The sequence below is a fragment of the Mustela erminea genome, chromosome 12 (genome assembly GCF_009829155.1).
Source record: "Mustela erminea isolate mMusErm1 chromosome 12, mMusErm1.Pri, whole genome shotgun sequence".
Taxonomy (NCBI): domain Eukaryota; kingdom Metazoa; phylum Chordata; class Mammalia; order Carnivora; family Mustelidae; genus Mustela; species Mustela erminea.
The window spans coordinates 86481013-86508758 of NC_045625.1; the positions used below are offsets into that span (position 1 = coordinate 86481013).

General features: G+C 39.7%; 1 protein-coding gene across 12 annotated transcripts in view; it reads right to left on the minus strand.

The window, feature by feature from the left end:
- RFX3 (regulatory factor X3) overlaps positions 1 to 27746 on the minus strand; it is a 285682-nt gene that overhangs the window by 105903 nt on the left and 152033 nt on the right. For all 12 annotated transcript variants that reach the window (XM_032308681.1, XM_032308683.1, XM_032308674.1 and 9 more), the window contains one exon: positions 12581 to 12678. In XM_032308681.1, coding sequence (XP_032164572.1) covers positions 12581 to 12678 — 98 coding nt within the window. The remainder of the gene's footprint in view (positions 1 to 12580; positions 12679 to 27746) is intronic.

The following is a 27746-nucleotide window of genomic DNA, read 5'->3' on the forward strand; positions in this document are numbered from 1 at the left end:
GTTGTAGCTATCCCTGAGAGCATTAGCACAATGTCCATTGCTAGAATGGTTTTTAAGCACACCGATGAGGTACACGTAACAAGTACATGTACATGTCATTTGTCCTGACAAGGTAAGTCAGGGAAGAGCATACAGACTTCAGTCAAAGTTGGCAGAAATGGAGCATTGAAGCTTTTGATCCACAGTCCCTGGTTTAAATTTATAAATAAGAAAAACTGAGCTAGATCGAACAGTAGTTCCATTTTTAATTTTTCTTGAGGAAATTTCATACTGTTTTCCATAATGGCTGTACCAATTTATGTTCCCACCAACAGGGCACAAGCGTTCCTTTTTCTCCACCTCCTCATCAACACATGTTATTTCTTGTCTTTTCGTTAACAGCATTTCCCTGATGATTAGGGATGCTGAGAAGTTTTTCATTACCTGTGGGCCATTTGTATGTCTTTGGGGAAAAAAAAAAAAAAAAGTCTATTCAGGTCCTTAGCCCATTCTTTAATTGAATTATTTGCTTTTTTGCAAACAAAAAGTTGTGTCTGTCCCCTGAATACTTCAGATACCAACCCCTCTCAGAAACATGGCATACAAATATTTTCTCCCTTTTGTTGGATGGCCTTTTCATTTTGCTGATGGTTTCCTTTGCCTTTCAGTTGGATGAGTTCACTTGTTTATTTTTGCTTTTGCTTTTGGTGTCATACCTAAAATATTACAAAGACTGATGTCAAGGAGGGTAAATATACCTTATGTGTTCTTTTAGGAGTTTTATAGTTTCAGATCTTACACTTAAGTCTATAAATCTATTTCAATTTTTGTGAGTGCTGTAACAGGGTGATCCAATTTCTTTCTTCCTTTTTGCATGTAGAGATCCAATTTTTTTCAGTACCCCTTAATGAAGAGACTGTCATTTTCCTATTATATATCCTTGAGTCCTTGTCAAAGATTAGTTGGCTGTATATGCTTGAGTTTATGGCTTATTTCTGGGCACTCTATTCTGTTCCACTGGCCCATGTGTCTATTTCAGAGTGACCATATAATCTCGTAATCCCACTTCTGGGTGTATGTCTGAAGGAAATGAAATTAGTATCTCAAAGAGGTATCTATATTCCCTATTCACTGCAGCATTATTCACAATAGCCAAGACATGGACACAACCTAAGTGCCCAGCAACAGATGAGTGGATAAAGAAAATGTGGTATACATATATACAATGGAATGTTATTCAGCCATTACAAAAACCTACGAACACTTTGAGAACATAATGCTAAGTGAAATAAGTCAGACAAAGACAAGTACTATATAATCTCCTTTCGATGCAGAATATAAAAAATTAAATTCATAAAAATAAACAGTAGAATGGTTGTTGCCAGAGGCTAGAGCTGGGAGAAATGGGAGATAATGGCCAAAGGACCTAACTTTCAGTTAAAGAGTAAGTTCTGGGGATCTAACGTACAGCACTGTAACTACAGTTAGTAATACTGTCTTATATATTTGAAAACAATAACAAAAACTGAGCAACCACATACATGCACATAAGCCCAAAAATGTTTTGCAGCGGGGGGAAAAAAAGAAGAACCTCCTCCTACCCACCGCCAAAAAAGCTGTGTTAACACTACGTTAACAGCTTCTCAATTCAGTTCCAATCATTTTCCCTTATGTATTTAAAACAACCAAGTTAACATATCAGTAAAGTTGCAGGATACAAAATTACTGCATAGACATCAGTTACATTTCCATACACTAATAACAAAGTAGCAGAAAGATAATTTAATGATTCCATTCACAGTTGCACCAAAAAGAATGGAATAATTAGGAATAAACTTAACCACGGAGGTGAAAGGCCTGTAGTCTGCAAACTGATGAAAGAAACTGAAGAATGCACAAACAAATGGAAAGACCTTCCATGCTCATGGATGGAAAGAATTCATATTGTTTAATATCCATACCATCCTAGGAAATCTACAAATTCAATGCAATCTCTCCCCAAATCACAATAATATTTTTCATAGAACTAGAACAAATAAAACTAAAATTTGTCTGGAACCATCAAAGATGCTGTAGAGCCAAAGCAATCTTGAGAAAAAACAACAAGCTGAAGGTATCACAATCCCAGATTTCAGGATATACTACACAAAACTGCGGTAATCAAAAAAGTATTTTACTGGCACAAAAACAACACATACCTCAATGGAACAGAAGAGCCCTGAAATAAATCTACATTTATATGTCAATTAATCTATGACAAAGGAATTAAGAAAATAAAAAAGAGAAGAGACTGTCTCTTCAAAAAATGGTGTTGGGAAAACTGGCCAGCTACCTGCTGGAGAATGAAACTAGACCACTTCCTTCGACCATATAACATGAAAATAAACTCAAAATTAATTCAAGACCTAAGTATAAGAACTAAAACCATGAAACTCATTTGAGAAATCATGGGTAGTAATTTCTTTGACATTGGCCTTGGCAACATTTTTCTAGATCTATCTCCTCAGGCAAAGGAAACAAAAGCAAAATTATTAGGACTACATAAAAATAAAAAGCTTTTGTACAGCATAGGTAACTGCCAACAAAATAAGTCAACCAACTTATTTGCAAATGATATATCTGATAAAGGGGTTAATATGTAAAATATATAAAGAACTTGTACAGCTTAATACCCCTAAAAAACAAATAATTCAATTAAAAATGGACAGAGGACCTGAGTCAACATTTTCCCAAAGAAGACATACAGATGGCCAACACACATGAAAAGATGCTCAACATTACTCATCATCAGGAAGAATGCAAATCAAAACCACAATGATATACCACCTCACATAAGTCAGCATAGCTAGAATTTAAAAGAAAGGAGAAGGAGAGGAAGAGGAAGAAGTAGTAGTATTAGTAGTAGTATTGGTAATAGTAGTAGTAGTAGTAATAGTAGTAGTAATAAGTGTGGTGAGGATGTGGAGAAAAGAAACCCTCATGTACTATTGGTGGGAATGTTAAGTTGGAGCAGCCATTTTGGAAAACAGTATGTAGGTTCCTCAAAAAACTAAAAATAGAAATATCATCTCATCCAGTAATTCCACTACTGGGTATTTACCCAAAGAAAATAAAAATACTAACTTAATAAGATACATGTACCCCTATTGTTTACTGCAGCATTAATCCCAATAGCCAAGGTATGGAAGTAACCCAAATGTCCATCCAAAGAGGAAAACATAAAGAAGATGCAGTATACAGACACAATGGTGTATTACTCAGCCATAAAAAAGGACGAGCTCTTCCCATCTGCAACAACAGGGGTGGATCTAGAGGGTATCATGCTAAGTGAAATGAGTTAGAGAAAGACAAATACCATATACTTTCACTTATACCTGGAAACAAACAAACAAACAAACAAAAAGCAAAACAAACCTATAAATAGGGAGAACAAACTGACGGCAGCCAGAAGGAAGAGGGACGGGGAGTGGGAGATACAGGCTTCCCATGATGAAATAAGTCAGTCATGCAGATAAAAAGTACAGCGTAGGGAATACAGTCAGTGGTATTAGAATAGCATTACATGGTGACGGATGGCAGCCACGCTTGTGAGGGGCACAGCACAATGTAGGGACTTGTTAATGACTACGCTGTACACCTGAAACTAATGGAACACCGTGGGTCAAATACTTCAATTAAAAAAAAAAAATTAAAGACAGAAAATATTCACAGCAAAATTAAATAAGAGAGAAATAAGATAGACCAACCAAGTAGCCCGCTCTTATCTCCCATGTCATTAAATGCTATCTTTTATTGAATTCCTTCAACAAATACAGATTGAGCACCTCTTTCTTTTTTTTTTAAGATTTTATTTATTTATTTGACAGACAGAGATCACAAGTAGGCAGAGAGGCAGGCAGAGATAAGGTGGGGGGGAGCAGGCTCCCTGCCGAGCAGAGAGCCCGATGTGGGGCTCGATCCCAGGACCCTGGGATCATGACCTGAGCCGAAGGCAGAGGCTTTAACCCACTGAGCCACCCAGGCGCCCTGAGCACCTCTTTCAATAACTGTTCTAGGTATCAGAAAATGGGAAGCAAAACCCAGGCACTTGAATACATGAAACTCCCATTCTGGTGGGGGAAAGACAAGTGTTAGGTAAGTCAAAAACAGTCACAGCAACGACAGATATTCATTAAGTGTTGTGAAAGAAATGTGATCTCTGTTAGAGAACAGTAGGGAAAGTTACACAGAACTTTGGCTATAGAAAAACTGTGTGGCCAATAATAAGAATGAAGAAGACCTGACAAGAACAGAAAAAACAGAAGAACACAGTCAGAAAAGCCAAGAGGAGATCATGATTCAAGCAAGAACAGAGCAGCTGGCAGGGTGGCTGTTTGACATTAAGAAAATTTAATCTAGAAAAATATCTATTAGACTTAACAGTTGGTGGTCACCAATGACCTTGACAAGAGCCATTTCATTCTAATGTGAAGAAGAAAGCCAGCTTAGAAGAATATGTGGTCAATCCAGAGAGGTTTTAGCATGAGGAGGGGTAGACAGACCAGGCATTTGTCAGAAATGGATAATTTTAAAAATGGACAAAAGCAGCTAACACACTTATGTGTGCTGTTGAGGCCAAAGAGAGTGCTAAGGCCAGGCAAACAGCTGCTCTGTGAGGCACAAGATCATGATAACAAACAGACCCTTCACAACTATGTGCCTTCAACAGAGATTTCTCACCCCAGCTTCAAATACTGATCAAGGGGAAATGTTTACCAAGTTTGACTTTTGCAGTTAGTTTTAGAAGAATCCCTATATCAAAAGTGAATATACCTTTTCAGACAATGCTAATGACCCCACTTCCCATTCCCCCAGGCTCTCTGTCCCTGACCTGGTTACTAAGTAACGCTTTTAACTATTAATTCCATTCCATTAGGATTAGGAAATCTTGATGCAAAAATGCTGTTGTTGAGGGGACAGTTAGGTAGTGGGAGACATGATACCCGAAGGGGTATCAGCAATTCATTTAAGAAAACTAGTGACCCACTTGTTTCTACACCTATAAAAGGATATGTCAATCTCTTCCAATTCTTCCTTTCTTAATAAAAGGTGTGGGGAGAAGAGAGGAGGAAAAAAAAAATAAGTGTCCAAACTCTTCCAGCTATTATCGTGGAGAACTATTCTAGACAACAAGCTACTGGATAGGAAAATATCACATCTTAAATTACCCTTAATGTGCATCAGTTCATTCTACTAATGAAAAATAATAAAAAGTGATATAGACAGGACAGTCAGATAATATAGCCTTTCTCTCGGAAGCCATTTAACTAAAATATTCAGTGTTGAAAAATTATTACATATGAACTTTTCTATACATTTTATGACTATCCAAAGAACATTAAATACTCACGAAATATATTTAACTATAAATGTATATGATGATTTTTTTAAAAACATGAAAAGAGATTCATATAAATAACAACGTTCTTAGTTTTAAAGAGTAAAAAAAGATCATCTTATACTTTTATAGTATAATAATCTAATATAATAAGATACATAATAATATAATAAGATATACAATCATGCAATAGTATAAAGTATAAAGTTTACAAAAATGTTTGCTTATAACTGAACTTCCCTCCAATCCCCCAAATAACTCAGGATCAAAAGACCTTTACTTGCAGATCATTGGAAAGAACCATGCGTTGAAGGTCAGAAAATATGAACTCTAGACATTAACTAGCTCGGCAAATCATTGTACCTCTCTGGGCCTCCACTTACTCATCTGTGAATTTTAAGGATAGGAATTCACAATCTCGAAACCTACCTAACTGCAACATTCTGAGAAGCCGTATCTGAAAGTCCTCCATTTTTGAAAAGAGGGGAATTTTTCTTTTCTTTCTTCTTAAAGATTTATTTACTCACTTTACAGAACACATACCTTTGTTGGGGGGTGGGGCGGAGAGAGAAGGGGAGAAGCAGACTCCTGCTGAACTTGGGAGTCCGATGCGAGGCCTGATCTCAGGACCCCAAGATCATGACCTGAGGTGAAATTAAGATTTGGACGCTCCACTGACTGAGCCACCCAGGGGCCCCATGGGAATTTTTGTTATTGAAGAAATGGAGCCATCTCTAACCACAGAGAGATCTGTGTGCTTTTCCACAGAAAAGGGCAGTTTTCTCTCCAAGAGCTTCCTAAGTAATCAGCTCTATACTTCCTGAAACCCAAATGACAAACCAAATCCTATACCAATTTGAATGTGTTTATCAGTAGAAAGATAACGCAGAAAACACCCTCTCGGTCTCAACTACGGAAACTTCAGGATTTCTTCAAAGTAGGAAGTACTTCAATGTTAATAAGAAAACATAATCGTACCTGCAAATCCTGAAACCTATTTCACTAACCGACAAAAAAGGAACATGACGAGTATCCCTTTTCATATTTCTTATTTAAGCATTTAAAAAGTATATGCAAAAAGAGCGCCGGGTGCCTCAGTCGGTTAAGCATCTGACTCTTGATTTCAGCTCAGGTCATGATCTCAGGGTCATGAGATCGAGCTCCATGTGGGGCTCCACACTGAGTACGGGGCCTGCTCGAGATTCTCTCTCACCCTCTGCCTCTGCCTCCTAGCACCCGAGCTACTGCTCGCACGCTCTCTCAATCTCCGTCTAAAAAAATAATAATAATAAACATAAAATAAACAATGCATTGCTTGCCACTAAATTTCATTCTAAAAAAAAGTATATGAAAAGAGGAATTAGTAGCTTCAGAAAATGCACATACTATAGGATTTTCAAGAAATGACTTTTTAAAATGTAAGTCCTCAGGCAGCTGGTGACACAGTTAAGTGTCTGACTCTGAGTTTTGGCTCGGGTTGTGATCCCAGCATCCTCGGGCGGAGCCTCACACTGGGCTCCACGCTTAGCGCGGAGTCTGCTTGGGTTTCTCCCTCCCCTCTCCCTTTCCCTCTGCTCCTCCCACTTGTGCTACCTCTCTCTCTCTCTACAATAAATAAGAACTTTAAAAAAAAATAAAATGTGAGTCCTTTATGAATGCTCATGGATTCTGAACAAATCTGTTCTCTGTCCAGACATTAATAATGTACCAAATCCCAAAGTACACCACAGACAGGACTCCATACTATTCAAGATCACAGAATTCTGAGGTTCACTTTCTAAGGCACTGCACTTCTTCTCCAGGGAACTTCTCAGAGCCTTCGGAAGACAAACAGAAATTTAGAGTCCTCAAAAGAAGGGCTTTTGGCACAGTGTCTCCCTGCTTATATAACCACAGAATACTCTCATGGGACTAACATTCTCTGAAACACACTTTATAAAATTCTGTATTGGGGTTGATGAGAAATCTATGAGCTAAACAGGAAGATGATGAGAAGACCTCCAACCAGGCCAGTCTCACCGCAGCAGATAACGCAGGCAGTCAGCACACTGGCATTTCAAAATATTGATCGTCTCTGAACAGCAGACGAGCTTCAAAGAGTGGCTGATATAGGACAATCCTTTAAAATTAAAATCATTTTTCAAAAAAAAAAAAAAAAAAAGTTTTCTTAACTTGGCCATGATAGAGCAGGATGTCTTTATTTCCATTTTGACTAACATGATGGAGGACTGATTGTGGGGGCAAGAAGGAGTCAAAAAAAGGGGTAAGGAAAGAAAAAAAAAATCATTCTATTAAAGAAAATTGATTTCTGAGCTACTGCAGGAAGTAGTAATTGCGTTGGACTGTGTCTCCACGGTATGCAGTGCTTCCCAGCTTGTTTAATTACAGCATTCTAAATTATCAGCCATCGTAAATTCTAAGAATCTGTAGAAAAAGACAAGACTGGGGCGCCTGGGTGGCTCAGTGGGTTAAGCGTCTGCCTTTGGCTCAGGTCATGATCGGGGAGTCCAGGGATGAAGACCTGTGTGGGGCTCCCTGTTCAGCGGCGAGGCTGCTTCTCCCTCTCCCTCTGCTCCTACGCCCACTCATTCTCTCTTTCTCTCTCTAAAAAAAAGACAAGACTATGATCCAGACTTTGGAAAAGATTCATGGGAAAACTACCAGAAGGAAAAGCCAATTCTGTTCCCTTCTTCCTTCCACAGAGAGCTGCTCTCGAACACCCAGCACCAGAAATCAGTCTCGGCCTGTGAGGCTGTGGGAGTCGCCCATCCTCACGACGAGGAAACACTCGGGTATCATCCAGTTATAACGACCGCACATGTTCACAAGTGATGGCACATCTCTGGGAGGGCTCTGAACCACCTCGCGAGGGAGGCCCTGTGCATCCTGGTGACACGGCATGGGGACCCCGGGGACAGGAGCAGCAGCGCATTGGCACTGACGAGGCGTGAACAGGTTGTAAGGGCAGGTGCTGGGTGCTCGAAGGTTCATGATAAAGACCGACATGCCTGTCTTCCGGGAGTGTCATTAGCGAAAAGCCTCGATGATCACACTAGAAGTAGGAATCTCCGAGACCCAGGTCAGGGATCCGCATAAGCTAGCACAAGACTTCAGTGTGCCAGACTCGAGAATGCGGAGGACTGTTTCCTAACACAGAGGGAAGCGCATTAAAGAGAAAGAGGGAACAGAGCGGCTGGGTGGCTCAGTGGGTTAAGCCTCTGTCTTCGGCTCAGGTCATGATCTCAGGGTCCTGGGATCAAGCACTGCATCAGGCTCTCTGCTCAGCAGGGAGACTGCTTCCTCCTCTCTCTCTGCCTGCCTCTCTGCCTACTTGTGATCTCTCTCTGTCAAATAAATAAATTTAAAAAAGAAAATCTTAAAAAAAAAAAAGAAAAAGAAAAAGAGGGAACATAAGCCCTCTCAGGTGAACCTTTGAGACAAACACTGTACAGAGTCAAATAACAGCCTCCAAAATCACAGAAAGATCGAAAGAGCTTAAGCCCTGGGGAAAAAAAAAGTTTGTTATATTTGAGAATCAGTATTTATAGTCCTCTACCTGCCACAATTGTGAGGATAATTCATGACAAGACAGTTTTTCTTTAGTAAATATGAATGTGCTGCTACAGGATCTTTGGTCAAAAATTGCACTGGAATGGAAATTTTAATGAAAGTCTTTTGAAGCTGTATCTTCTCTCCGCACAAGTGGCCCCTGCAGCTGGAGATGGGGATACGATCCAGGCCCACAGAGACCGGATCAAAGCTTATTGGACTTTGTGGCAAATGAACTCACGACCTAGAACTCATTAGTCATGATCTAATACACAGACACCGTGAGCCAGAGCAAATACATGTTGACATGAGATATTTACTTGGAATCATTTCTGGACTTAAATGGGCTCTCTCGTTCTGTAGTGTCAACTTTAGCGATGCTGTTTTTCCAAGGTTTTGCAAGTGATCTCACATCTGCCTATGGCACGGAAGACCCCAAAGGCCGTGACCGAAGAGTTTAAAAAGACACGAGGCAATAGGCAGAATTCAGGTCCTCAAAAGGAACCGGAAATAATCAAAAGAAGAACTATAGTACTTAATTTTTTTATAGTACATAATTTTACAGCAATAGTTAAAGTTGCCTGAGTGTTTACTATTTATAAGATGCTACAGAAAGCACTTTTGGAAAAGCTAACCACCTCCACAGCACAGACGGACGAGAGTGAAGCAAAGTCACACACCAGTCCTCTCTCTGCCGGCCTCGGACCAGCGAGGAAGGATGAGGACAGACACTGTCCCCACACCCCTTCCAATGCCCCTGGTCCCCTGCTGCTTTCTACCGTAAACACGGACGTGACAGACCAGCGTTCCCAGGTCCCCTTGCAACTAACCGCTGCCTTGTGATGTGCTTATACTCGAGAGAGAAGCTAAAGGGAGCTGGGGGCATCTGGGAAAGCCTCTGTGTGCATGTTTGTGGCCACATAAACACATATGTGTACACACATCTGCATGTATACACATATCCACTTCTTCCCATCTGGAATGTAGCTACGATGATCCCAACCGAAGCAGACATCTCCTCAACCTAGCAGAAAATCTTGGCTCTAACATCCCTGAGCGGTGAAACCCATGTCAGTAAAGGAAGCACGGTTCTGGATGTTTCTAAAGGTTCATTTCCTATTACCTTTCGTCGTTTGGCTCCAACCTGTCTCAGCAGACCTCATGAATCCCGGCGGAAGAAGAGGCTGATGGAACTGAGAATGACAGGCACCCACTCCTCCCCTTCTAAGCAAGCCACTTTTCCCTACTATGCAGCCCGTGAAGGCTCACTGCCCCTGTTCCCAGAAATAGGCAGAACTCTGTGAGGCAAGACTTCATCTACTGGAGCATTTCCATGGTGTGGCCAGTCCAGCTATGTTCCCTCTGCTGTATGTCAGCTTGGAAGATTTTCTCTAAGAAGGCTGACTTTACATTTGCACCATGGAGTACTAATGATCTGCACAACATGCAACCTCTGGGCTTCTTGTGACCTGACAAAAATAAAAGCTCTACTTTGTTCAAACTTCTGTTTCTCAGATTTTCTGGGATTCTCTGCTGATAGAACGCTGTCATACACATAAGACGAAATGCTACAGTAACAGGAAGTAGAGTGGTGACTCAGCCCTCCGCTGCAGGGGGCTGAATTGTTCAGGCTTTGTCTAGGATGCCTTTAAATGGGAAGAACAAACCAGGTAGGAGATGGCACACGCTTGAGCAAAGGCAGAGTATATAATGGCTTTACTCTGGGGCTCTCGTGACAGAGAAACCATAAGCAAGGATGAAATGACAATATAACTGAGTGATCTCTAGCAGCATCTAGAAACCCATTATGTTTTCCTTGATAGTATGCCACTCCAAGTGGCAGGTGGATCTATTTTTTGTGTGTAAATGCCAACCATAGTGTGGGTTTATGGTAGAGATTCTAAAAGCAGACTCCAGGAGGCCCCGGTCCTGCGCAACAAACAGGTAACAAAATATTCAGAGTGTGTCGAACACATGTAAAGAGTTTTGGATTCACTGGAGCAACAGAAACTCATTGGCCCTTTGCTACGTGTCAGTCTCCTAACTCGCTGTAAATAAAACAAGAGAATGACATTCTCTTGCTAGTAAGAGATGTAAGAGTAAGCATTCACAGCACCATACTGGAAGTGAAGGTCAGGGTCCAGTGCTGTCCTTATCCTACAGGGGGAGGGAAATTAACCGCACTAGAGAGCCAAGGGTCCATGGCACAAGGTTGGGAGACAAGGAAGTGCGGTCTACAGAGATCCCACGAGGTTTGGTGTAGGGAACTGGGAAGGCTGAGAAACCCACACGTCCAAAAAACAGGCACGAAAGGGCACTATTTGAGGAAACCCGTACAAAGTTGGTTGTTCTTAGAACAATGGAAAATTAAGCCGGAGAGGTAGGAAATGGTGAATGCCAAGGTGGGGAGGTGAATTGTATTCTATAGGTAATAGAGGTTTTAAGGCAGTGGGAATGTAGATGGATTCAGTGACCGAAAGCAATGCGAAAGGAGGGGAGGGTCAGGACGAGGGAGGAGCTTTCAGTTTGGTGCCAGCTACGGTCTCCCAGGCCCTGCACGAGTTGCTGAAAAGGTATTTCCTCAAATCCTCATAACAGCCTAATAAGAGTGAGATCATTGTCCTCCCACTTCCCAGGAAAGAATCATCAAAAGCTCAAAATAGTTAAGTATCTTAATCATGACAATAAAACTCGTGCAGAGTTAAGGGAAGATTCCAAGGGGCTTAGTTATAATAACAACAGGTAACCATAACTGAACTTTGACTATGTGTCATGCACTCTTCCGGTGTTAGATTTACAGCAAGAGACAAGAATTCCAGCCCTCATGGAGGTGACAGGTTGAGATCATGGGACTCTATGACACCACCCAAGGAGAGAGAAGGTGCAGTAAGGATAAAGCAGAACGTAGGGACCCGGGGCACACCAGCGCTGAAGGGAGGTGGTGGGCAGGAGAGAATGAGAGAATTTGAATTCATTTCCGGTAAACTCGGAGACCCAGCAGATCACAAGCAAAACCTCACATGGTCAAATGAAAACAATCATGGTGACCTGTAATAGTTCTTAGTCTCCTATAACATCCCCAATCTTACTGCATCCAAAGTGGCTAAAAAACACAACTGGTATAAATTTACAAATTTACATTGTTGCTGCTGTGGTGGTGATGAGTTGGGGCAGGGGAAGGCCAGTTCAGCAGGAAATTAAGATTGGAGGATCAGGTACTCTTACAGACACGAAACTTCATTCAGGAAATGCCAAAAGGAACAAATGTACTAGTTTTGTGGTAGTTTACAGAAAAAGACACACACAAATTCATCTTATTTATAAAAACAAAAAGCACAAGGTTTATAAGGTATTAATAAGATATAGAAATCACCAACGAGGGGTATACATTTTTCTCAACCTAGTGAAAACCCTTAAAAAGCATAATAGTTTTCATAATTTAAAGTATTCCACAAAGGTGGAGATCACTGCCCATTCGTCACAAACCAGACAGATCTCTACACAGAAGCCTCATTCCAGTAACTCTGATCTGGTTAACAAAATTTAAAAAAAAAAAAAAAAAATTACCGTGAAAACAAGGAAACCATCTGGGAATAGCGGGGTGTGTCGGCAAACCCAGTGTTTTCCTCCTGACTACGCGGGGGGGATGGAAACGACTCCCGCGTATCGACTTACATTGCTCCGTTGGTATAGACAGTATCGCTTCCTTCCACATACTGCACCTGAGCGGGGTAGACATGCTGGACCTGCTGCACAGTCTGCACCTGCTGTACCTGGAAAACAGATATTAGGATCACAGTGAGAAGCCAGTCTGACCGAACACACGGCGTTAGCTTTGCCGCAAAGCTCTCTCTAGGGTGTTGGAAACGGTGAGACTCATGCGCACTTCAAGATAAGCACGTGGGGGGCTCAGATCGACAGGAGCAAGCACGCTGAATAAATTCTCTGCCGTTTGCGGATACCTCTTCTGCAGGTGTGTAGGTACAGACATACTCCAAATATTTAGGGTGAAACTTTGCAAAGCTCCTCAATTATCCTAATGATTTATGAAGCTCTCTTCACCTGGTCTGTTACTGCTAAGCTTATTTTCCAATTTAAAAAATTCAGGGGCCACCTGGCTGACTCAGTCAGGAGAGCACAGGATGCTTGTTCTCGGGGTCGTGAGTTGGAGCCCCACGTAGGACACAGAGAGGACTTCTTAAAAAAAAAATATTTAAAAATAAAATAAAAAATTAATAATGGAAAATTTCACCCACGCAAACATAGAAAAAATACTATAATAACCCCCTGTACTCATCATCCAAGATAAATAATTGCCACCAACACTCCTCTTTTAAGCCCTTACAGGATGATTTAAAAGCAAGTGCACAGATTCTAACATTTCACTGGTAAGTAAGAGACAGGTACTATTTTTTAACAGGAACACAACACTAATATCACATATAGAACATTCACAATTCCAGGATAGCATCTAAAATCCAGGCATCATTATATCTGATGATTCCAATGTATCCTTATAACTGGTCTGTTCAAACCAGGATCCAAACAAGGTCTGTGTATTACATTTGGGTGAGATTTCCTACCTTTCTCTTTTAATCTCTAAAAGCTTCCCATCCTTTTTATTTCTTGACTATTACTTACTGAAGAAACAAGGACTATGTATCTTATAGAATTTCTAGAATTTCTAGACTTGGATGATAGCTTCCCTGAGATGTCATTTAATAAGTTCCTCTATCTCGTTTGTCCTATAAACAGGGAGTTAGATCGAGGGCCTTGAACAGGTTCGATTCTTGAAGAGCTGCCACACTGGTTGCCGTATGACAGCTGGGGGTCTCTCCTTCTTCAGTGTTATCATACCATCGGTGGGGTCCGGTGTTGTCACCTACAACCCTCTTCTCAGAATGCTTCGTCTTCGTGCTTTCCCTGAGATTATTAGTATCCACTGAGGATCACTTTCTAGGCTTGTATTTCAATGAATATAGGTTATAACTTTGGAAGACTGATTCTGTTCTGTCATTCCTTCCTCATTTATTAGTAGACTTCTATAAAGAAATTCCCCTCAGGGCGCCTGGATGACTCAGTAGGTTAAGGATCTGTCTTGGGCTCAGGGCACGATCTCAGGGTCCTGGGATGGAGCACCACATTGGGCTCCCTGCTGACAGGAGAGTCTCCTTCTCCCTCAGCTGCCTTCCCCTCCCCCTCCCACTCGTGCTCTCCCTTTCTCTCAAATAAATAAATAAGTAAAAAGAAATGACTCTCATTAATTACTTGCTTATTTGAAATAGGGTCATACAGTTAGAGGGAGACAACTACACGATTCTTCTCCTTACCAGTACTCAGAATGCTATCCCCTAGCTCCCTTCCAAGGTGAGCAATGTGGTTTGGGGTTTGGTTTGGTTGGCATCTTTAGGATTCTTGGCTGTTAAACATACTTAATGTTTTTCAGTCTGACAGTTCTTGGCTTGGTAAACTGTCCCATCTCTGACTAATGGCATTCCCTGCAAAGGGCATTCTGTATCTTTTGATGCCATCCCAGTAATCTTGCTTACCTCCCTTGCTTTCTGCTGTGATAAGATATTCTAGACTTACCTCTTACATTTCTCGTTCTAGATCTAGAATCAATGATTCCTTCAAAGAGCCTGGTTCCTACTAGTTAGGAGTAATATAAACATGTAAAAACTGTTTAGAAAGGCAATTTATAGACAGACTCTTTGAAAACTTTGTGATTTCTCCTAGAAATACCACTGGAAAAGTTATTGTACATGTTATTAAAAAATACAGTTTATAACGCATAAAGTTAGAAGGAAAAACCTTAATGACTGAAGAGTAGAGTGATTAAATAAATTAGAGGAAAACCATTCTGTAGGATATATGGCTAATATCAGAAAAATAAAAACTGATATATAATTTAGTAACAAAATCTTTATCTCCAAGACGTTAATCAAGTGAAAAAGTATATTGCAGAATAATAGTTACAGAACTGCTTTACTTACTTTTAAAAATATGTCTACCTCTCATTTGCATGAACATGTGTATATAAATGGATATAAGTACATGAAGGAAAACAGAAGGATGCACAGCAAACTTCTAAAAGTGGTTTCTCTGTTGAGTGACACGAAATGAGATGGGAGAGGTAAGGGGACTACCATATTTTATTCTATTTATAATACTCTTGGATTTTTAAAATTAAAATGAATTCATCTGTTTCATACATAATATATAAAATACATAAATCAGTACGTGGAAGGACTTCCACTTCTGCCCACAATGAAATAAATATACTAGAAACACTTTTCCCACACTGAAAAAGTGGAAAACTGGACAAAATATGTAGAAACAATGTTTCTGGTCATCTAAGAAAAGGCATCATAAAAGTGTGATCCTTAAGAGTAAGGAAACAAATAAGGTAACCCCATAATGATCCCTGGAGCTGAAAGGGAGGCATTTCCCAGGCTGCTGAGCAGGAAGGAAGTTACCAAGTAGAGCATGGTAATCTCACTGAGGTTAGAAGACAGACATAGGAATTGGGGAGGCTGAAGCAGCTAAAATTTGGGGGCACAGTCAGAGAGGGCATTAAGCAGAGAATAATAATGGGGATCCTCTGGAGTCTGATGCTGAGTACAAAGCTGCACATTCAGTGCACAGAGATACTCAAGTTCTAACTGGACAGTGATGTGAATTGAATGTCCAGGGCATTCTGTAGAAACAGCAGAAGCACTGAAGCCATAGCAGAAGGGCTTAACTAGCTCTACAGTAAGACTACTTTAGAACCATCTTAATAAAGCTAAAAAGGGAGTGCCTGGGTGGCTCAGCTGGTTAAGTGTTTGCCTTCAGCTCAGGTTGTGATCCTGAAGTCCTGGGATCGAGCCCCATGTAGAGGGGGTTGGGGTGGGGGGGGGGTCCTGCTCCTCACCCTGCTCAAGTGCTCTCTCTTATTGTCTCTCAAATTTAAAAAAAAAAAAAAAAAATTTTAAGAATTAAAAAAAAGCCTAAAAAATAACCTTCCAAAAGATCGAACTGATTCAGTTAACTGCCTATATAAGACAAGGTTTAATGCTTTAAAAGGTAAGCAGCAAAATCCAAACATAGAGAACTGTAAGAATCAAAATATCCAGCACCCAATAAAAAATTACTAGACGTGTGAAGAAGCAGGTACACGTGATCTGCAACCAGAAGAAAAAAGCCAATCAACAGAAACAAACAGAAATGAAAGACAGGAAGTGGCAGGGACTTTAAAATAGTTAAAAGGAGACAAATTTTAAAGGAAAACATGAATATGATGAGAAAAAAGGAAAGATGCTATAAGGAACCAAATAGAATACTGAAAAATACAAGTTGAAAAATACAATACCTGAAAAGAGAAATTCACTAAATGGGATTAAGAGCAGACTATATAATGTAGAAGAAAAGAATGCTCAATTTGAAAACATAGTAATAAAAACTATGTGCTGTGGGGCACCTGGATGGTTCAGTCAGTTAAACATCTGTCTTTGTTCATATCATGATTCCAGGGTCCTGGGATGGAGTCCAACGTCCTTGGGCTTGTCCCTCTCCCTCTGCCCTCCCCCTGACTCATGCTCTCTCTCTCTCTTTCTCTCAAATGAATAAATAAAATCTTAAAAAAAAAAGAAAACAAAACTATGTGCCGTGAAGAACAGAGACAAAAAAAAGAAACGAGGAATAGAGAATCGGTGAACTATGGGACAACAGTAATTGCAGTTGGAGTCCCAGAAGAAGAACAGAAAACACAGTTGAAGAGAGTGTGGTAGAAACTTTCCAAATTTGATTAAAACTGTAAACACACAGATGTAAGTTCAATATATCCAAATACACAAAGAAAACCGTATTAAAGTATGTCATCATTACAGTGCTAAAATCAATAATAAGGAGCAGCATTTTAAAGTAGGTGGAAAATGGGCATAATGTATACAGGGCAACACATATTGAGTAGGACTGAAAGATCCCCAGTTAGAAATAATGCGAGCACAAGACCATCAAATAACACCTTTAAAGTCTCGAGGGGAGAAGAATCTCAACCTAGAATTCCATTACTAGTGAAATGTCCTACCACAATGAAGGAGAAACCCTTTTTCAGGTAAAAGCTGAGACAATTCTTCTCCTGCAGACCTCCAGGGGAGGTAATGACAAAGGAAGTTTCTGGGGCTAAAGAAAATAATACAGATGCAAACTGGGATCTGTACAAAGAAATAAGGGGCACCAGAGGAACCAAATTTGCAGGGGAAATAAAGGGTTTTTTTTCCTTTGTTTTCTCATCTTTTCATTTCTATAAAAGATAACTGACCATGTAAAGTACATATAAGAACAACAGGTAATGGGGTTCACCACAGAGGCAGAGGGGAAATGTGTGTATCACAAAAACAGCACAAAAGATGGAAGACAGAAATGAAAATATGCTTTCATAATATTCTTTATGTTAAGGGACAAAATGTACATGAAAAGAGGCTATGGTAAACTAAGATATATGTTAAAAACCCTAGGATGTACACTAAATTATAAAACAGTACAACCAATAGCAGAGATAAAATGCAAAACTTAAAAACACTCAATACCTCCAATAGAAGGCAGAGGCAGAGGAAAGAAAAGAACAACAAATGGGACAAATAAAAAAAATAATAGTAAGATGCAAGAGTTGTATGTAACCATTCTGATCATTATATTCAATACATACTTTTTTTTAAAGCCATTTTATTTATTTTATTTTTAAGATTGTATTTATTTATTTATTTGACAGAGAGCAAGCAGCAGGCTCCCCGCTGAGCATAGAGGCCGATGCAGGGCTTGATCCCAGGACCCCAAGATCATGAGCTGAGCTAAAGGAGGCTTAACCCACTGAGCCACCCAGGAGCCTCTTCAATACACAAGTTTTAAATCTTGACTGTCAGAATGGGTTAGGAAGGGGAGACCGAACTATAGACTCTCCACCAAAAGAAACTTTATCTCTATCTATCTTTTTTTTTTTTTTTTTTTTAAGAGAGAGAGAGTGGGGTTGGCGGGTCAGAAGCAAAGGGAGAGGGACAGAATCTTAAGGAGACTCCATGCTGGGCATGGGGCTCAATCTCATGACCTTGAGATCATGACCTGAGCTATCAAGAGTAGGGTGCTTAACCGACTGAGTCACCCAGGTGCCCCCAGAACACATTTTAAGTACACAGAGACAGAAAGGTTAAAAAATAAAAAAAATGTGGGAAAGATACTCTCCGCAAACACCAGTCACAAGAAGGATGGAGTGGTTCTATTAGTATCAGCCTAAGTAGACTTCCAGACAAAGAAAATTACCAGGAATAAAGAGGAATATTTCATCAATAAAATTATCAAGAAGAAATATTCTGTATGTGTTTGCCTCTAGGAACAGAGTTTCAAAATACATGAAGCAAAATCTGAGAGAATTCAAAGAAGAAATAAACAGGCAAACCCACAGTCACAGTTGGATACTTCAGCATCCTTCTCTCCATTGTTGACAAAGACAGAAAATCAGAAGGATACAGAAATTCTCAACCAACTTGACCTAAATGACTTTCACACCACAATTTGCAACACAGCAGCAAGACATGCACTCTTCCTACTGCTCGTGGGCATGAAGCAAGAAGGCTCAAATGTCGAAAAAGAAAACAAGTCCTAACAAATTTTAAATAATTTAAACAGGGGCCCCTGGGTGCTCAGTCAGTTAAGCATCTGCCTTCAGCTCAGGTCATGATCCCAGGGTCCTGGGATCCAGTCCCACATCGGGCTCCCTGCTCAGTGGGGAGCCTGCTTCTCCCTCCCCCTCTTCCTCTGTGCTCTCCTCTCTCTGTCAAACAAACAAACAAATAAAAACAATAACAATATATTCTCTGACCAGAAAATAATTCAATTGGAAGTCAAAGATGAAAAGATATCTGGAAAACATTCCAACATTTATAGGATGAACACAAAATACACTTTAACCTATGATCCGTAGGAGAAATCACAAGAGAAATTTTAAAACATTTCTGAGTTGAATGATGATGAAAATACCATCCATCCAAATCTGTGGAGTTCAGGTAAAGCTGTGCACAAAGAGAAACCTACAGTTTTAAATGTTTTTATTAACAACAACAACAACAAAAATCCCCAAAGCAATAAATCTGAAGATTCAACTTCAAGAAGCAAGAAAAATGAAGAACAAATTAAAACTGAAGTAGGAGAAAGGAAATTAAAAGCAAAAAAGCAATGAAACAGACATCTGAAAGGCAAATGGAAAAAAATCAATGAAATTTTAAACATTAAATAGATTTGGAGAAAAAGAAAGAAGATACAAATTATGAATACTAAGGATGAAAAGGGAAAAGCATCCTAAAGACAGAAAATAGAAATAAAGGCAGCTTAATGTCAACAAATTCAATTACTTAGGTTAAATGGAGAAAGTCCTTAAAAGACACAAAAACCAATACTTGCAAATGTAAAAAAAGCGACAAAAGACTATATATATATGTGTGTGTGTGTATATATATATAAAATTTGATTAGATATATATATGTATCTAATCAAATTTATCTCCCCAATGGAAACTCCAGGTCCAGTTGACTTCAAGGGTGAATTCTAGTAAATATTTCAGGAACGAATAAAAAGCCAATTGAACACAAATTACCTATCACGCTTTAGATGAAAAATAACCCAAACTAGGACATAAAATCTTATCAATGCCATTTACACCTTGATGGGTACTTCTGAACATAGCCTCTCTGTGTCTTTACAATGCCCCTTTAAGATTTCTACACATTCGGGCGCCTGGGTGGCTCAGTGTGTTAAGCCGCTGCTCAGGTCATGATCTCAGGGTCCTGGGATCGAGTCCCGCATCGGGCTCTCTGCTCAGCAGGGAGCCTGCTTCCCTTCCTCTCTCTCTGCCTGCCTCTCTGCCTACTTGTGATCTCTCTCTGTCAAATAAATAAATAAAATCTTTAAAAAAAAAAAAAAAGATTTCTACACATTCACTGATTTGCGGATGTTGAACCAACCTTGCAGCCCTGGAATAAATCCCACTTGGTCGTGGTGAATAATCCTTTTAATGTACTGTTGAATCCTATTGGCTAGTATTTTGGTGAGAATTTCACATCTGTGTTCATCAAGGATATTGGTTGCTGGGGGGAGGGGGGTTGGGAGAAGGGGGTGGGGTTATGGACATTGGGGAGGGTATGTGCTTTGGTGAGTGCTGTGAAGTGTGTAAACCTGGCGATTCACAGACCTGTACCCCTGGGGATAAAAATATATGTTTATAAAAAATTAAAAAATTTATTAAAAAAAAAAAGATTCTACATATTCTTGCTACCTTCTCCTAGGATCTGCTTGTTTTGTCTATATCAATCATCTCAACCACCACCATAAACCCACTATTTCCTTCCAGGCCTGATTTATAATTTAGTTTGTCCAGAAAGTCTTCTGTAGCTTACTTTATCCCATGAGAGACTGTTTCTTTCTTTTTTCTCTTTTAGGGCTCTTAATATAGGTGGTAGCTCGTGGCTTAGTAGTAACCTATGGTTTCCTTCATAATACCCGATATGGTGAGAGCTGACAAAATCATTTAATTTGAACATAGTACAAATGGCTTTAAGTCCTTGTGCTGATTATCTGCTGTCCATCTACTGAAATAGTCCATTTATTTAAGTAGTAATTTCCTTGTGTGTAAAAATTCTACCTCCGGGGCACCTGGGTGGCTCAGTTGTTAAGCATCTGCCGTTGGCTCAGGTCCTGATCCTGGGGTTCAGGGATCGAGCCCCACGTCAGGCTCCCTGCTCAGCGGGAAGCCTGTTTCTCCCTCTCCCTCCCCACTGCTCTGTTCCCTCTCTGACTGTCTCCCTCTCTGTCAAATAAATAAATAAAATCTTTAAAAAAAGAAATTCTATCTCCTCCATCATTAAGCATTTTTCTGAGTATCCAAAACTAATAAATACAGATACAAAGCATGGTCTTGACAAATGTGATAATTAAAATACACCTTGAATAATTAGTGAAATTATTAAAGACTTCAAAAAATAACAGTCTGTCTTCTATATCTGTGTAAATTTCAGCTTTATATCCCTCTTGGTTTCAGCCATAAATACGCACAATAAATGTTCATCAAGGGTTCCTTTGGAATATGAGATTCTGTAATCAAAGTAGAAACAAAACTCAGAAAAATGTCAAGAAACTTGGGAAAGAAGTCTGGATAGATGCTGGCTAACTCACCTAAGACAGCAATATATAAATATATCCCTTGATCACAGTGAGACTTCACAGTACTATGTAAAAACAGGGCATCATTCTTCACACTACCCGCCAAGAATCAACAAAGTAAATAAAGACCAAACTAAACAGTAAAAATACTGAATTACAGCATATTTGGGAGGTAATATAAATTAGTATCCAGTGTGTATGGTTTTTTTTTTTTTAAGATTTTATTTATGGGGTGTTTTTTTTGTCTTTTTTTTTATTTTGAAGATTTTTTTTTTAAGATTTCGAATATTTTATTTATTTATTTGACAGAGAGAGACACAGTGAGAGAGGGAACACAAGCAGGGGGAAGGACAGAGGGGGAAGCAGGCTCCTTGCTGAGCGGGGAACCCAATGTGGAGCTTGATCCAGGACCCCGGGATCATGACCTGAGCCCAGGACAGATGCTTAACCCGTGAGCCACCCATGCACCCCTGGTATGTACGGCTTTTCTACCAACCATTAGAAACTGGGTTGAGGGAAGCCTGGGTGGCTCAGTTGGTTGGACGACTGCCTTCGGCTCAGGTCATGATCCTGGAGTCCCGGGATCGAGTCCCGCATCGGGCTCCCAGCTCCACGGGGAGTCTGCTTCTCTCTCTGACCTTCTCCTCGCTCATGCTCTCTCTCACTGTCTTTCTCTCAAATAAATAAATAAAATCTTAAAAAAAAAAAGAAACTGGGTTGAAGAGGCCTTCAACACAACTCCGTGATCATGAGAAATCCAACTGCCCATTCTGCTTGTGGTTGGAGAAGGTACTCTTTCAAGGGCGTAAGGACGGTGGAGGAAGTAAAAAGATGGGGAAAAAAGGGGCAGAGAAAGAAGAGGAGAAGAAAAAAAGGAAAAACAACTTTATGGAAAATAACTATTTTAAGGATGCATGCCTCATTTCACCAATGAGAAGTTAAGATCCTTGAATCTCTTAGTGTTTAGCCGAGGGATTGTTTGATTTTCTTTCTCTCCTGCTTCCCTCGCTCTCTCCTCCTCCCTCTCTCGTCTTCCCTCCCTCCTTCTGTTTGACAGCGGGGATCCATTATTAATAAAGAGGGGTTGGAGAACCACAGAAACGCCCCTCTTTTAGCTCAAACAGACCCAGGAAGAGATCTGTGTCTACAGAACAGGTCTTGCAGCATTTACAAAACCAGTCACAGGCTGGAAAATGAGAAGCGCAGAACTGCAGCCCCCCCTGCCCTTGGCCCAAGTTCCCATATACAGAGCAGAGTTGGGGTTTTTTGTTGGTTTGTTTGTTTTGTATATCCCAAAGAGCCAACATGATATAAACACACCATAAATATTTAATAATTATTTAATAATTAAATAATGTCCTGCACCTCGCAAAGAAAATGTCCAGTGAATATTTGTAAAATGTATAGTATCTTCTAAATGTGGATAAGAGCATTTGTTTTTGTTTTTTTTTAAATAATGAAACCACCAAGGAATGCTTATTATTCTGAAGTGAACTGTTTTGATGACTCTGAATGCCCTTTAATGCATCTTTAAAGACCAAAGTGAAATATTAGGAGGAAATGCATGCTCTTTTCTCTTTCCTAAAATAATTAACTGTGATTTAAATTTGTTCAAATATTTGATACTGTTCTTATGTTAAACATTAATTTGTATTCAAATATTTACTAAATGTTATATAGGTTTATTTTCTATTTTACTTGCCCTACTTTAGTACAGGGAAACAAAGGCAAAAGAAAAAAAAAAACTAAATTTCTTTACAACTTACAGCTTCCCTGACAAGTTTCCCCCAGACGGTTGGAATGACTTTCCTCTAAGACCTCTACTGCCTCACAATTAATACTTTGTTTGCTAAGGGCAAATGGCATTCTTAGCTTAACATTAGCCCAAACTCCAGGATCCTGTAAGTCTCCTTTAACATACGAAAATTCCTTAGGAAATGTCCTTTATCTCTACCTGCCCCCAAGACATATCTTAGCAATCATCCTCCAAGCGTATGGCCAGCTGATATACATCTGAAGGGTCTCATGAGTAAGGTTTAATTAGACATTAATAAATGACCTTGCCCTAACAACAGACAGCCCCCTCAAGGTCCTGGAAACCTTGCTCCCAAATTCCTTAGAGACTTACACTAACCCTAACCCCCTTCCAACTTGAAAGTATATAATCGGCCACTTATCAGAACCCCAGGAAGCTCTTTCTGCCCACAAGTCCTGTCCCTGGGCTTTAATAAAACCACCTTTTTGCACTGAAGAGGTCTCCAGAATTTGTTCTTGACAATTCGCTCCAAACCCCAACGTTTCCACATCACAGAAACAATTCAGGTCAGCATTACTAAGAGAGATGGAGAAACTCACATCATGTAGGCATTTCATTACCATTCCTAGGAACTATATATTCCATCCAACTTTGTGAAATCTATAAACTGTCACATTTTACTGCCTGCCTTATCAAAGCTCTTAGGGGAAAGGAAAAATATGATTAAATAAATTCCATAGGAAATTGATTTTCTTTTAACTTCATTGTCCTTCCCAAAATAAATTCAGCTGCATTTCCCAAGACAAAAGTTTTTCACCATTTTTGAATTTTAATAAACAACGAACTGGTGAAAATGGGAACTGAAAAGAGCTAGAGGAAGGTAGAACTAGGAGGAACAACCAACTGTTTCTATAACGAACTGTTCAATGAAAAAAAATGTCCTTGGGCTAATTTCTGAAAGGTTACTTACTACATGAATGAATATTGACAGTAATGAGGACTGACCATAATAAAGTTCCCTACCAGAAATCTATCCATTCTCTGTCAAACAAAGGGGAAAAAAAAAAAAAAAATATATATATATATATATAAATATATGCAACAATGTATTTACATTCATAGACATCAGATGAATTAAGCAATTTAACCCTGTCTTACTGATACATATTTAAATAAAGCTCCTCTTATTACTAGACAAATGTGGTATTACAAGTGCAGTTGCCTATTTCTGTACACTTCTATAATTCTTATTACTTATAATGGAAGTGAACACCAAAACAAAGTACATACCACAGGAAAATGTGCTAGCTCGACAGAATCAATTATTATATTTTGAGGACAAATTTATACAATATGCTGTTTTGGACGTGCTTCAAAAAATAAAATAAAATGAATCACACATCAAAACAAATCCCTTTCAATAGTGAATGAAGTCATTTATAACTGTTAAGCTTATTAGTCAGCTAAGAACAACATTAGTTTTGTTGTAAAAATGTCTTTATTATGTCAAGATATTCATTGCCTTTCTTATGTAAGATTATTCCTTACACTTGTGGTTGGAACCAGACATTTCAAACCTTAGTACAGACAGTCCCTGACTTAACAATGATTCAGCTTAACAATTTTAAGCAACAGGCATTCAGTAGAAACCAGACTTTAAATTTTAAATTTCAACCTTTTCCCGGGCTAAAGATCCGTGCTACAATGTTCTCTCGTGACCACGTTCTTTTGACATGATCGCGAGGGTAAAAAACCGACAAACAGGTACACTCCCAGAACCATGCTGCACCCAAAGACCACTCTGCCTTTCACTTAAAGTGGACTCAATAAATCACATGAGAAATTCAACACTTCATCATCAAATGGGCTTTATGCCAGAGGACTTTATTCAACTGGTGGTCCTGAGCACATCTAAGGTAGGCTGGGCTAAGCTATTTTGTTTGGTGAGTTGTATTAAAAGCATTTTCAACAGGATATTTTCAACTTACGAGGCATTTATCCACATGTAACCCCGTCGTTGAGGAAAATCTATACTGAGAACTGTCAAAAATTGCAATAAGATGTCTTTAATAGGCCCACAAGAGACGTGGAAGAGCTCTTCTCAGATTAAAAACATGGGATATTAGAGGGGCTCTGTTAGAGGCCGTTGTGTGACTGACCACAGTGAAGCAAAAGGAAAAGACTCCACATCAGAACAGCTATTAATAAAAGGGCAGTGGGGAGGAGTAAGACACTCAGGGCAGCGGCGGACAGTTAATTGGAAAAGCAGCCTTGTGAGAAAAGAGACGGAATGGAACTCATTCAGTATTTCTGGACTGGTAAAACTGTAGGGAATTGAAGGGATTGAGGAAGGATAAGTCAAAGAGTTGAGAGAGCACTGTGAGGGAATGCTAGAAGGGGAGACGTGAGGACAGAAAAAGCATGAAGGAAAAACTAGTTTTCTAAACAGACACAGGTTATGAAAACAGGAATAAACCTGAACCTATTTTTTTCGGTCTTGGTTAAAAGTAAAATACAGGACAGGTCACAAGGTATTAACTGCATCTAGTCAAGAAAGAATTCCACAAATACTGTGAATGTTCAAAAAAATTTGCAGGTAAAGGATGTTTATGACAGGACCACAGTGAACAAAAGCATGGCTAACTGACAGGACAGGCTCGGGGTAAAAATGTTACTGAAATCTCCCTCATGGGGTTTGTTGTGAAAAACAAGAGGTTTCCCTAGATCTTTAACATTAATTTACAAAGTTCTTCCTGAGATACTCAATGATAACCACAAAATGCCTGTTTAATCTTTTAGGAATGGAAGGCCTTTCACTTCAAAGAATGGGATGATGTGAGCTATTGGGAAACACGGTGTTACTCATTTAAATGACAGAATTCATTTTATGTAGAAAATTGAATCTGTTCACTTACTGTGAACTCACTCACTGGCCCTGTGTTAGCTGACTCACTTACAAACTGTGTAGCTTCTTGTTTTCAGGAGACTCAGATTTTGGGGCATCGTGATCTCAGAGTAGACTTTCAGAAAATAAATGATTGTTCTAGCATATTCGGATCCCATAAATACCACAAAGTCTACGTCTTCAACAGGGCTGGAGTTAAACATGGAACTTTGGCTTTATAGGAATTATTTACCAAAACTACATAGTTGATGTAGGCAATCAGAAGTTGTTAGGAAAATGTAAGAATTACTGTTATACTTGGACTTCAAGAAGAATCATATGAATGCTGAAGCAGTGGGTAAGGAAGGTCTTGGCTCACTATGTGATGATAGGAACATAGGGGACTCAATCAGGAGCGAATCAGTTCAATCTTCCCTAACTGCCTAGCATGTCCCGCAAAGAATCATGTATCTGACTTGTATCAAAGAGCAGAAGCTACTTCAAAGGGGAGAAGCAAGTTCCCAAAGGCAAGACAGGAAGTGTTTCTGGGAAGAGGGACGTGACTCAGAATAAATTTAGTTTAGAATGATTTCTCAATGACAAACTTGATGGGTATCACAGAAAAGACAGAAACCTGTTTTTGTGAGTCAAAAGTAACAATGTAACAACTACTTTGTAAAAGTAAAGAACACTTCTTTCTTTCTTTTTTAATTTAGAGAGAGAGAGACGGAGAGAGCTGGTGAGCAGTGGGCAGAGGGAGAGGGAGACACTGACTCTCCAGCAGACTCTGCACTGATCTTGGAGGCAGGGCTTGATCCCATGACCCTGAGATCATGACCTGAGCTGAAAGCAGGAATCGGACACTCTACTGACTGTGCCACCCAGGTACCTCTTTCTTTTTTTTTTTTTTTAATTGATTAATTTTTTTGAAGTATAGTTGATACATAATGTTACATTAGTTGCAGGTGTACAGCACAGTGATTTGATAAGTGATTTGCAGCTACCCTATGCTCACCACAAGAGTAGCTACCATCTGTCACCATCCAATGTCATCACAACACCATTACTACATTCCCTACGCTGCTCTCTTTATCCCCATAACTTCTTCCCTCCGTCTCTGGAAACCGGCATCGCCCTCTCCCCCCACCCGCCCATCTTGCCCATCCCTCACCCCCTCACCTCTGGAAACCATCAGCTTGTTCTCTGTATTTGTGAGTTTGTTTTTGCTTGAGGAACATTTTTTATTATGTCTTAAACATTATTTCCCTTGCGGCCCAGCAGGACTGACCAATACTAAGATTCCACTAAAGGAAGCAATAATTTCTGGGGGAAGGAGTTTACTAAATAATACTCTGGTGACCAGAAAGGTTAAATGAGCTAGGTACACCAAATTCACTGCACATTAGGAGAGGTCTCTGAAACAGAAGGCTCCCTCTAGTCTTTCTGGTAATAAATGAAACTATGTGGAAACATAAATTATCAAGAAATGTAAGCAGCGCATCCAAAGATCTAACTGCATAAAATTAAGTCTAGACCGATTGTTAGAATATGCACTTCAAATATGTCTCCTGGTAAGAATTCATAGATACAGAGTCACATTCGCTCTGAGTGTCTACGGTAACGATGCATATTTGCAGGAGTCAAGACGCTGACTCCCTTGGGATGGAGTGCAGGGAATTCAGAGAGTGCGCTAGGAGCCGAAGCACGTGTCCTAAGTAGCAAACCCTCTTAGTATATAGGATCATTAAACTGGTGCTAATACTATTACTTATAGTGATATGCAGTATCATTTCATTCACAAAAATCCTGAGATGTGGGGCGCCTGGGTGGCTCAGTGGGTTAATGCCTCTCCCTTCGGCTTAGGTAATGATCCCGGAGTCCTGGGATCAAGCCCCACGTAGGGCTCTCTGCTTGGCAGGGAACCTGCTTCCCTTCCTCTCTCTCTGCCTGCCTCTCTGCCTGCTTGTGATCTCTATCAAATAAATAAATAAATAAATCTTAAAAAAAAAAAA